This window comes from Poecilia formosa, unplaced genomic scaffold (genome assembly GCF_000485575.1).
Source record: "Poecilia formosa unplaced genomic scaffold, Poecilia_formosa-5.1.2 Scaffold52, whole genome shotgun sequence".
NCBI classification, from domain to species: Eukaryota; Metazoa; Chordata; class Actinopteri; order Cyprinodontiformes; family Poeciliidae; genus Poecilia; species Poecilia formosa.
Window position 1 is genome coordinate 2,629,701 of NW_006799991.1, and position 13,347 is coordinate 2,643,047.

At 35.8% G+C, this 13,347-nt stretch overlaps 1 protein-coding gene across 3 annotated transcripts in view; it reads left to right on the forward strand.

The window, feature by feature from the left end:
- pex5la (peroxisomal biogenesis factor 5-like a) overlaps positions 1-13,347 on the forward strand; it is a 78,151-nt gene that overhangs the window by 34,243 nt on the left and 30,561 nt on the right. For 2 of the 3 annotated variants that reach the window (XM_007552782.2, XM_007552783.2), the window contains 5 exons: positions 6,975-7,086; positions 10,457-10,666; positions 11,350-11,470; positions 12,863-12,953; positions 13,203-13,232. In XM_007552782.2, coding sequence (XP_007552844.1) covers positions 6,975-7,086; positions 10,457-10,666; positions 11,350-11,470; positions 12,863-12,953; positions 13,203-13,232 — 564 coding nt within the window. The remainder of the gene's footprint in view (positions 1-6,974; positions 7,087-10,456; positions 10,667-11,349; positions 11,471-12,862; positions 12,954-13,202; positions 13,233-13,347) is intronic. The other variant, XM_016671811.1, reaches the window with a different exon arrangement.

Genomic DNA, 13,347 nt, shown 5'->3' on the forward strand with positions numbered 1-13,347 from the left:
CATGACCCTGACGAGAACAATCAATGCTTTGTCTGATTTTTATATGCTGTGGCATGGATTTATGTCAGGGTAAAGGGAGGCTTATTCCCAACAAACTTGTAATTATTAGTCTAACTCAACCAACTAAACAACTACACATGAAATTATTTACCAGGACTTTTCTGATGTATTACAAAGAAGTTAGTAGAATGGCAGACATAGCTTGAATAGTTTTGCTGCGAATTATCATTCATATGTCTGATTTGATTAACTTTTAAAGTTACATAGAAGCTGACTGACCCAGTTCATGATATTAATGTCAACTAGTGTGCTTCATAGTCACATAATAGAAGTTATGAATCATAAGCTAAACGGTTCATTGAAGTAGTTAATATAAGCCAACTTGGCAATGATTCAAACTATTATGCAAAAACCTTCCAATTACAACATTATGCAACAGCTTACACAGTATACATTACACGGTATTTTCCACCTACATCTAATGCAATATACTTCTTAATTACTATAAAGTGGCATCTAACAACTGCGCTCATTATTCACCTGCCTAAGCAAAACATCACTGGACTATTAGCAGGTTGTGCAAACCCTTGCAGACTTTTGACCAAATCACAGAAGTTTTCTCACATCACACCGCCATCATTCATCTCCAGTTGCTCCCCATCTACTCTACAGTACACTTAAAGATATGGTTCTCATTTATTGGGCTTTTAATAATCAAGCATCTGCATACATCTTAGAATCTTTACATCTGCTTATTCACAGAAAGTCCCTGAGGTCAAAAGCAGCCAACAAGAGTATATGGAAATCATCAAGGTTTTATGATGGATAGCAGTATGCTTACTAAATTCTACAATGTTTTTTAAACAGATTCTTATGTTTCTAATACAAACTTTATACAAACACATGTGCAGAAGAGAGCAGCTGCTGCAAGTCAGCACTGTTTGCAAAGAGCAGCTGGTAAATATTTTATGCATGAGCTGAGTAAGGGAATATAAAAAAGGTCCTTCTTAAGAATTGTATTTTGATGACATGACATCTCAATATTTCTAGATTTTACATTTCTTAACAGTCTAAATTCATACACACAAATTTGAAAGAGAAAATGATTATGTAGATATACAGTTGGCTTCATGTGACAGTAAAATGTTTCATTGTAAGCACACCAACTCACATCACATTTATTGTAAATGTATTGATAAATTGTATTAATAAAATGTAGTCAGGTCTGTTCAATGTAGGAATATGCTTAAAAAATCTAAGAGGGAAGCTATCTTTACTTTTTCCTAAAAGAAAAATCTCATAAGTAGTTTTGAAATTATCTTAAAATGTTCACTTACTCCCACCTACTCATTTGTAGCTTGAGCAGAAATAGTGTGGGTTTAGGAAACACAGAGCCAGCAGAGTTTGCTAAAACTTACCAAATCATTCTGAAATCCAGTCATTTTCAACATGGAGTTTTATAGTTTGCTGTAAGGGCAGCTCTGGCCCATTAGAATGAGTCACAAAATACACAACAAACCTCCAATATTCAGGCCTTTGCGACTAAATTACCATCCACTGAAGCAGCTAAACTGTGATAATGAGTAAAGTTCTGATACAGACATTTTTTAGTGATCTAAAAACATAAAATAAATGTTTTTACAGAAAACTAAAGTACTCATGCTGGAGAGCTAGAATTGATGTTAGGCAAATTTTATTCTCCCTCTGTGAATTTTACCACAAAGCACAGGCTTTGAAAGTCCACATATATATTTTTTTTTCTTATATTTCTGTTATACACCTTCCAGTTAACATAGTATTTTCCATCTTCTCCACCTCCCACATGTCCTCACCTCAGGTTCTGACAAGTCTAGTTGCTCCCTTGACAGCAATATTTGAGAAATCTCTTGGAGTAAAGCCCCAAGTGGCACAATTAGCCAAGGTTTTCCATTACATAATTTATTTTTAAGATTACCTCTTCAAGCACTTGTAACCAAAACGCCAGAGTGTGTTGAATAGAAAAGGAGGAAAAATAGTAGCATAGGAAGAGAATATGGAAAATGTCAACAGGACACGTTCCTGCTGCTCAGAGTAATGGGCAAACGGCTCAATAAGCTCCTCTCCTGGGTTTAAACTCGACCTATAATTAGTCTTTGCTTGGTACCTGCGTCGTGCTTGAATCATCTCCCAGGAACAACGCAGCCTATCTTTTATGCCCGTTTTCTGGATGACTGGAGAAAGAAAATGAGATGTCATCATTTCAGTTTTAATGAAAATTGTACATGTTTTGAGGAAACAGCATGGTTACAGTGCTTACTTGAAGCTGTGACACTAATACATTATAGAATAAATATGAAATGTTTTGTAAATTGCATCTGATATGGAAAATATGAAAATTATTTGACGAATGCCACTGACCAGCATATTCTCAAGTATGACAAATTGTGCCATCTTTGCGTAAAGGTTTCATCCAAGCAAAACGTCACAGTTTTTGTCAAAAGTTTTCTGCACATTTGTTTTGATTACAAATATTTTTCAGTTAGTAGGAAGATTTATGATTTGCTTTTATTTTGAAAGGTTGTCGGCCAACTCTGTATGGTTCCTCTTTTGGTTCAAAATTATTACTTTTGAACCAGAGTGTTCAAAAGTGTTGTTTTTATTTAACTGAATAAAGTTGTAGCACATTCAAGCATTATTTCCTCTATGCATGGGTTCATGTGGGTTTATTGTCAAAAGACAAGTTATGTTAACTTTTATTATTTGTTATAATCTGAGCTAGTAGCATGTAGATAATTAAATAAGACTGGCCCCAAAATGGATCCTTGAGGCATCCCAAGTGTGATTTTTATCAGCTCCAATGAAAAGTTACCTTTTAACACAAAGGAGTAAATGTTCTTTAAGTAAAACTCGAACCAGTCAAGCACCGTACAAGAGAGCTCAACCCAGTTCTGCAGTTGCTTTAATAATTTACCATGGTCAACAGTGTTGAATGAACCAGCACTATGGTTCTATACAGTCCATATTTATGCAGATGTCACTGAACACTTTATCAAGGTTAGTCTCAGTACTGTGGTAAACACACAGAAACAGGGAAAATCTTTGGATAGAGGGACGTGCAACCTGTATTAAGTTAAATATGCAAACATGTCCACCAGCTTTTAAATGTCAGAGTTACATCGTCCCTCACCTGGAAGCAGCTGGCAGGCTTTTCTAAACTGGTAGTAAAACACGAGCCTTATTAAAGCACATATCAAAAATACTGGGAGTTTATGAAAGCAAACAACTGCAGTAAAATTATGCTATCAGAGTCCATAAGTATGCAAACAGCTTTATTAAGCTGCTTATAGCCTCAGCAATGATTTCTCCCAGCAGCTGTTGACAATATTTAATATATTTACCCATTTAACTCCAAGTAAAATACTTTTGCATTTCAAATCATTTAGGAAATAGTCTTCTCTTTATCTCTATTTTTCCCCTATAAATCAATTAAACAACAGATTGGTTGCTGGTACTTACTTTTCACCATCACTTTTCATAATGTTGCTCTACAAGTAAAAACTTTGCATATTTTCTGCATATTTTCTTAAGAAAATATGTTAAGAAAAAATATTCAAAGGTGACTTTGGCGACTGGGGGGGAGTGCTCATGCCGCCCCCCACAAGATGTCGCCCCGTGCGGTTGCCCATGTAACCCGTATCAGAACCCGCAACTCAAAAGAAACCCCATAAAATATTGCAGAATTGATTGTACTATTTAAAATAGATCTAATACAAACAGTAATTTACAGATGTCAGCCACAGACAAATTGTTATTCACAGACAGATGATTTTTTTTTCTGGTTGTCATCTAGTCAGCTGGTCTCAGCATGTGGGCTCATGAATATCATTTACGTTATTAAGAGCTTGTCTGCCTCCAGTCATCAGGTCTCCTCTGAGTTTTCCAAGTGTTCGCTGCTGACATGTAATAGATGAGTCAGCCAAGAGGCAGCTTGTAAACAGCTTTAAATAATGTGCTGGAAACAAGAACAACAGAAGGGTTTTTTTTTTTGTTTTTTGGACACAGAAAAGCAGTGTGGAACATACAGTACAATACTTTAATTATGAAAGCTGTGCCCCCAAACAATAAAAGTATATTTTATTTATGTTCACAAAATAGGTATTTTTCTTTTAAAAAAATAAAACAATCAGGGTGTTGAAATTGTATAAATAGATAAACAACAGAAAAGGTCTTAATTTATGAACTGTTCTGTCAAAGTCCTTTCAGAAAAACCAATCTCATGTAGTTTCACATTTATACATTGCTTAGTTTAAAACATAAATACTGAAGATAAAGTCCAATCAGATGTAATATAATACAAGGTTGAGATTATTTTTTCATCCATCTTAGAGGTCTTTTTTTAGGAGTGTGCTGCACATACCGACCTCTGTATCTGTTATCCTTTTTTCACATCCAGACTTTAGCAGTTTTCACTGCCAAGGCTCTCTATATATTCATAAAATTGATCTTGTAAAATTAAATCAAACTTAGCAGAGAAAACATTATATGAACAACTAAATAAATAATCTGACACTGTTACATTTTGCTTATAATTTATAAAAGACTCAGCGAAAATACAGCAGCCTATAGGGCAAAATAACTTTCCTTCTCAATGCAAGGCTTCCTGTGAGCTACGTCTTTCTTCTGACACCAGCAGAAACCCTCAGTCGCCCTAATTACTTGTGCTGGCTCAGCATTTTCACAGACTCTCACACAACAAAGGGATGACCCTTGTCTGGGTTTATATTCTTCTGCTGTTTTTTTTTTTTTTCAAAGGGTTGCTGTGAGTTGCAAATCTAAAATTTGTGTTACTTGCATTTCCATTTTCTTTAGAGCGAATCCAATCATTCAGCTTGTATTTTGGCAGAATATCAATTGTATATTGAAGTGACAAAAGAAAAACGTTTTGTTTAAATATGCATGATGTCAAGATGATGTGAGATCTCCCAAAATCCCATTTTAGAACAGATGTTCAAATAAATAAGAATGTGAAAGGGAGGCGCTCTGCCAAGAGGAGGTAGATCTGTCCAAATCCCGTGTTGTAAAAGTTGTTCAAGTTAAAACATATAAGGCTGAAAATGCATAAAGGTTGGAGTTAGAAGAGGACCTGGTAGACTTTTAATTATTCATGTTTCTGTGAGCATCATTTATAATCGACATGTTAGTAAAATTTGATTTTCATAATAATTTTTAGTATAAAAATCATCACTATTAAAAAGGAGATAACAAATGAGACACATGATGATTTTTGATGGTGTCATTAATGATTGATGTGATTTTGTCTAAAGGGAATAGAGTATTAAAAGCTGAAGTAAAAACAGTAAGGTGAGTAAAAACAAATGAGAAATAAAAGATTTCACACAAACTTTTAAAATTTAAAAGCAAATTTAAATTGAGGCATCGGTAAAAAGTAAAAATGTCCCTTTTATAGTACATGTTTAAAGTATAAAAAAGTTTTTTCTATAAAATAGATATTTTATTTATTTATTTTTTTTCAAATCATTACTGTTCTTGATCAGCAAGTACATGTAATGTTGTCCAAAATGTATTTCCTTTTTTGTTTTAGCTCATAAAAACATGGAAAGGGTCTGCTGTCTTCACTGCGATTAAAAAAGAAGAAGAGAAAATCATTTGAAACCCCCAAGCCATAAGTTGTGGATATTAAAATTGATTCTTTATTCTGTATTGCTCACACAAGAACATATACTCCAGATGTTCATTTTCAGAGCTACTCGATGAACATAGTGTACAGTGGACCTGTAATTCCCACACTGAGCAGTTTTTATGAACCATATGGCAGGTTGCAGACCCCTTCATCCTTCATAATTAAACCTCATGCACCTTTAATAAAATTCAACTTGTGAGAGCAGCCAAAAGAACAGATACAGAAAGTAGCATGCTCCCTCAATTCTGTTTTTTTTTTTGTGTGTGTGTGTGTGTGTCAATCTGGCCGAGCTCATAACTGCATGTGGTGGCTTATCCGTCTAATTTTCACCTCCAAATTTTGTTGCATTGGTGGGCAAATTGGTTACACTTGCACCTGGAATATGTTGAGCCTTCTGAATAGAGAAGGCAAACCATTCTGCTGCTGCACTGACAAACCCACAGCGAAAGAGAGTCATTAGCAGGTTCATGGTTTGGAAGATGAGCTCACATAAGTTAAGTAAAGGGATGCATTCATTAAGTGTCTTTTCATTCTGTGATTCTTATCAGGGCATCTTACCTGGGTGCTGTAAGTAAAGTTTAGTAGTCAGGTTGTCTCTCATTTTTGGTTGTTCATTTTTGGTTGACATAAGTACCATAATTTCTGGACTGTAAGTTTCTAACTTACTTTTGACATACTTTGAACACTATGATACACTTTATATGTTGGTTTTTACCAACGTGTTTCGAAAGGCTGGGTTACTGCATGATTAAGAGGACGGCACAAGCTCAAGAGGGATTTTACCTTGAGTCAAAAGTGACAGGGCTGCCCAGTGGCGCAGTTGGTAGCTGTTGCCTTGCAGCAGATTGTGGGTTCTTTCTGCATGGAGTTTGCATGTTCTCCCTGTGCATGTCTGATTTTCTCCAGGTACTCCACCTTCCTCCCACAGTCCAAAAATATAGATTGTCACGTTAATTGGTCTGTCTAAAATGTCCTGATGTGAAAATATTCCTTAAGTGTAAGTATTCATGGATGGATTAAAATAGATTATTTAGAACAATAAGTTTCTGATACATCTGATACAAACATTTCAGTGATTTTGCTTTGCACAAAAAAGTAAAGTAAAAAATTGAAAAAGAAGCTGTATTTTCCCCACAAACCTGCCCCAACAAACGAAGATGACAATTTCTTATGTGAATCATGCCCAAAGAGCAGATCTTCATTTCATGTTAGCAAGCTGCAAAGGACATAATGAGAGTTTCGCAAAAATATGCCAAGTGAAAGCCTGAACGGTCTCATCCATTTGTCCTTACAGCTGGTGAGCGAGCAACAAGAGAGTCGGCCGCTATTAAGCCCTTCCATCGACGATTTCCTCTGCGAGACCAAATGTGATGGGATTTCCCGCCCGGTGACTTCCAACACAGCCGGTGCAGTTCTTTTCCTTTCACTCTGTTCAATTACTGATAACACAAAACACATGAGGGACTTCAACGATAAGCTCGCAGCTGCTTTCAACTGATATGTTTTTATCAGCCATCTGAGATTTGCTTGTCTTCTGTTTGGATGTATCAGATGTCTGTTATTTGAACACCCACATGTTCGTTGTGGCGACTTATTCAATACGTATTCTCACATGAGGTTTGAATCCAACAACAGAACAAGGCTTTTCAGTCACCAAATTAGTTTGTGTTGCAGCCAGTAATGGATTGTGCCTTTTTAAGTCGGGGCATATGTGCACCATTCAAACAGGATTATCAATGGCAATGCAATGCCAGCGCCAACTGTTTTTCTGGCTCACGTTTTTAAACAAATTAGTTTCTGTGAGTTCCCATGTTACTCTGATTTTCTGTGTTAACTTGGAAGAAATATTAAAGAGGTAATAAACGCCTGATGCTAACCAGAGGTGTCTAGTGTTTGTCCCAGCTAGAGACGACTTCTACACAAATTATTACAAAAATTATTTAAAAAGTGACATGTTTGTATTCTTTACAGTGTTTTGTTTTGTTTTTTTCTTTTAGTAAACTTCACTACTCTAATGTTTACAGCATTTAAGCAACAGATAAAACTGTGGAAATCTGTAAAAGGGCAAAAAAACATTCAGACCACTGACATCCTGGTTTAGAGGGTAACTGATCAAAAAGTCCTACCATCTGCAAAGTCATAATTTGCAGAGCCAGTTTGCACAGCTGACATGTGTCATTTCTAAACTGGCCACTGACTAATGTTGATTCAGCTGAGAAAAACATAGCAGAACGTTTTGGGAACCCCTCAGCCTTCTGTCTCACAGCCTCATGGCGCTCCTGCTGTCACTGACATCAACTAAACAAGAATCAAATTCAAACAAAATAATTCAGATAATCCATTCTTTTCAGCAAACCTTTAACTTTGAGCTTGTCTTAGACGATACAAAACAATGCCGATTTTTGATTTTCATGATAAAGATTTTTTTCATGGACTTCTCCAAAGCTAAATTGTAGTTGGCCAAGATTAATGAAGAGAATCACAAACAGAAGTACTTCTATCCTCATTAGACATCAGTCTCTGTTCTCTCAGTACTTTGTGTAGCTGCAGTTTAGCTAGCCATTTATGCCCTGTTAAAAGAAATGAGATGGAAAAAAATACTGTCATTGTACCAAAACCATCAGTTTAACAGAATTGGTCTACTGACCCACATAAGGTGAATAGAGAAGGAGTGTGTATTATAAAGGGCATAGTTTTATTGTAACACCACAGTAGATCCAGAGCAGCACTGTTTCTGAAAACCCTTATACGCATAATGCATAATGCTAGCTATTGTTCTCCATTTAGTAAATAGATTTAATTTACCTACTGTGATGATACTTTAGATAAAAGCCCTTATTCACCTACATATAAACAGATTGGTTCGGTGGATTGTGTGTGATAACAAAAATTAAATTAAAGGTGTTTCCTAGAAATATTTTCTACCCAGTAATAGAGGGTCACTACCCAACTAGATTTACTATAACCACTGAACACCATGTGACATATTTGCATGTTGTTTGCCTAGTGATGAGCGTGACAGACTTTAAAACAAGTCATGGCTAACGCTACTCAGGAAGTTTAATCTCAAAATAATAAAGAGCCTTCTGCCAAAACCTCTGTGGTGGAGAAATATATCTTTTCGTCATAGTAGCTACATGAAGGATTGAAGCAATAGCAAATCTGACTTTTATGCAGGCAAAACTAAATGTCTTGAAGTAAGAACAGCAGCAGTCCTTTGCAATTGTGATATTACACAACCTGCCATGATGTCAATTGTAATTTGATATATTTGCAGAGACGTATGCAGGGCATATGGCTGATTATTAAGCTTGGCACACTTCCTGCAATGTCTCTTTAAATGGATGCAGGTCTCCTAATTTTGATGGCATTGTTCCAATTTTGTCATTGTCACAGGCATTAGTGGCATATCAAAGTTGACAAAGGCATGCTTTATAGATAGGATTGAAGTAGTTAATTTAATCTATAGACACTGAAATGTTAAAGCAAGTGCATACACTCTGAGTCAGGTAATTTGTGGACATTTAAACCACCAAACAGCAAATTGGTGAGCAAACACGGCATCTATCCAGTCTCACCAAGAAATGGAGAAACCTTTTTGACATTACGGTGTTTTCATGAGCAGCTTGAACCCGCTTTAAAACACTGAAAACAGTTCAGACAACTACCCTCCTGAGTCTGTCTCCTTTGATTTGTAATTATCCTCGCCATCTAAAAGGCACAAGGCATGAAAGGCAAGCACACTCTCTAATTACACACAGATTTCAGTCAGCAAATGCTCTCTGGTTGGTTGTCATAAAACAGAAACATGTCAATTATTCAGACATGTGCCTGCAGCTATGCCTTCACGCTCTACAAAATGTACAGTCAGAATCTTTGGAAATAAAAGTCAAATACTTCAGTTTTTACCGAGTACAAAAATCCAGATTTAGTTGACATATTCTTAGTTGTTTTGTTGTTGTTGTTGTTGTTGTTGTTGTTGTTGTTGTTGTTGTTGTTGTTGTTTTTCATGCTTTCTATAAAATCTGTTTTTATTTTTTATCCAACTTCAAAAAACAGGTAAAATTATATGAAATTGTTTACTTTAGAGAAACAAATTACACAAATGTATTTCATGGAGAATTTAGCAAAATTTAAATTAGCAGTAGCATTCATCTGGAAGGAGCAGCCTTCTGATTACTTTCAATTAGAGTTGTCAGTGAGCAGGAATGCTGTCCTCACTACAGGGATAGTAAATTACATTTTTAAAATGAATAACCAAGAAAACAAGCAGACAGACATGTGAGTGGTGTGTACATGAGCGTGATTGTCAGCCCTAAGATCTTCCTCCTAGCTCTGACTGGTTGTTTCTGACAGGGTGTTGTGCATTTCTGCAGATGGCAGTAGAACCACAGGAAGAAGGCAAAGGAGTTTGAGTTTTTCATAGATTATCAGTCTCATGTTATACTGTCAGGACATAGCTACAGAAAAAAAAAAAAAACTTTTTAAAAAGTTGACCACTGCAGCTTAAAAACAAAAGTTGAATTTGCTATAAATTTAACATAATCACAATAAAACCAATGAATAAGAATCAAATATCCTCAATGAAGGCCTGTTTCCTTTTCCTCTCATCTTTGTTTCTTATACGACCAAGTGAATGGTTTATGCCCCAACTTATAGTTTATTTACTGAAAAACCAAGCTGATCGCTTTTTGTTTTAAAAATTCTTCACTGACAGTTTGCACGTGCCATGTTAGCAACCTAACTTCTCTTTTTTTTTTTTTTTTGCTCTTACAGTTCTTTCTTCAACACTGGACCTTTTAGATCTCAGTGAACCGGGAGAAAGGAGGAACAGCAAGGACAAGAAAAGTGCTCTGGTGTCCCGAGGTGACGGCCAAAAGAACAGCTCACACAAGAAAAAGACAGATGAGACGGAGCTGATCCAGGTGGAAGTTGAACAGACAGGACCAAGCATGCGAAACCCTGAGAGGGCATCGCTTGAGTCAGGTAGAGACAGTGAAGCGTTTGCTGTTTATCAACATTTAAAGAGGATACTAGAAACAACTATTGTCTGACTCACAAAATAAATTGAAATCTGTGTATGATTTTAATTTTATTAAGCCAATATGTTCAATGAAGGAAAAACATTAAAGAAAATACTCTGCAGTGCTTTATGCTCACGTCACCTCTGTGCTCTAAAGGCACAAAAAACGTCACAAGCCTTTCTCTGCAGTTCTGCCACTTTCCCTCCGTAGCGATAATTTCCATTATTCTGCCACCTCAAACATCCTCAGGATAGGCCACATAGGGGGCGAACCAATTTAGGGTAATGACAGCTATCATTTTGAAAGGCATTTCCAGGATAGGGCCAATTACTTTTGCATTTGGCATCTGAAAAGGTGAAAGGGATAAGTAATAACGTGCTGGAAGTCAAAGAGAGTGACACTGATTTAGGTCCTGAAGCCTTTTGAGAAAAATGTCAGCTCTTCTTTTATTTGTGAAATATCAGTGGCAATTAAGACCCATCAGACTTAATTGGTTATTTTGTAGGTCATGTTTTATTGGAAAGTTTCATGCTTTTTACTATGATCAAAACATGATTGTGTTTAGATTCAGTTTTTCATTTCAGGTTGAGTCAAAACTATTGTGTGGCTGTCATCATGTTTCTGTATTTCAATTATGTTTCCTAGTAACCATTGGATCGTTGGATAAATGGGAAGAACTTAATCCCAACGCTGAGAAGAATGGCAACAGAAAATGGAAGCTGGAGAGACGGCGCTCTTCAAAAAACTCATCCAATGAGTTCTTGTGGTGGGTTGCTTTTGTTCTGACTACAAATTAAAGATATTACAAAAATTATCCTAATACGTTCTTCAGTAATCTGTACTTCACGTCATGCATGATATGACCTTGTTATATGATTTGTTATGATACGACCCAATATGAAAAAGCTGTTCCCTTGTCAGCTGAAATGTGAGTAATCAGTAATGTCTGCATGCTTACAGTAGCAACAGATGTGGCTTTTGTATTAAAACAGTCTGCTCATAATAAAATAAACACTGAGTTTCTGCTCATTAAGCAACACAACACCATCTGCACAATGCAGGCAAAATACTAATCACGCTAAGACTAATTTCTTAAGGCAGTATGTCTTTTACAAGCAAAAAAAATTATTTTGCTGTGAATTTTCTTAAAAACATGAGAACCATAAAACCAACCTGCTCTCCACATAATAATAACAAAACAAACTGACTATCCTAACAGATAACAAATGTTTTTGCTCATGTTCACAAAAATTTTGGCTTCCACTATTGCAAATATTTCTATATATATTCACTTTCATGTATTTCTAGATTTTGCAACAGGTGAGCATTGTTAGGACTGTAAGGATGGATGTAAATATGTTCACATTTTGGTTCAAAATTACAGGGGAATTTTATAAATAAAAACTCTGTTGATATGCTTTCTTAATGCAATATATGTAATTTATCCCTCCTACAGTAAAACAATGAAAAAAAAAACATGTACTGTAATAGATTTTTTTTCTTGCAATATTAATATATTTCAGCAGTAACAGATTTATGATACTATGGTGAATTTTTTACATAATTGAAAACGTGGTAACTTTACATGAAAATTTAACCAGCTAAAATCTGAACATATTTGAACTTACTAGACTTACAACAAATAACTTCTTTTTAGCTTTAAGCATTGACATTAACACTTGAAGACATACATTTAAAATGTCCATCTGGATATTTTTTCTTATTTTAATTGTATGCAATCCTTTAAATGTCCAGTGAGTAAATTTATTTTCCCAATTCTTCATAACAACTGGAACTTTCAATATATAACAAGACATTTTCACAATTTACCATCTATTAAAACAGTGCCCTTCAGATTCATTTCACCCCCTTCTACAGAGGGGCTGAAATTACCGTAATAACCTGATATTTGCAGGAAAGCACAACGTCTCCCCTTTCAGAAACCGTTGGAACTTTTCAGATAGCGCAACATGTGGCAGAATTGCGGTACTGCAGATTTGGCTGGATCGTCGCTGCTCAGTTCGGTCTGGAAGGGTTAATTGCATTGGAAGGACCAAAATGACTTCCAATGATCACATATGTGTCAAGTAAAAATATCCAGATAAAATAACTTGCAACGTGCTATATTGCACCTTATGTTGGTGTTTTTCTCCCGTAGGTCTATAGACTGTAAAATCCAATCTGACTCAAATAAGAACTTGTTGGAAGCAAACACCAAAGCAGAGCCAGAATCAGCCTTGGCATCACAAGTAAGTACTCAGTATTACAGCAGAAGAGCTGAGAGATAATGCCACTACCGTGAGCTCTGTGTGTTAAACTGCGCATCATTATGAACAGTTTAACATATCCAATCATCATTTAGACATTTTAAATGAGTTTAACTTATTTAACAACTGCACATTGGTGATGTATATCCAAGCTTGTGTCTGATAAGTCACTCTGTTCTGTCACTGTTTACCCATCATTTTGTCCTAACACCTCCAATTCTTCCATTTCAGCTCAACAGGCAGTATATTAGTGGAAGACATGTAAGCCTCCCTATGTATCCTTTCAACAACAAAAGACATTTGCACCACTTCAACAGCATGACACCATCTCAATAAGGACCAAAGTCTTAGTTATTTGAAGTAATCGACATGCACC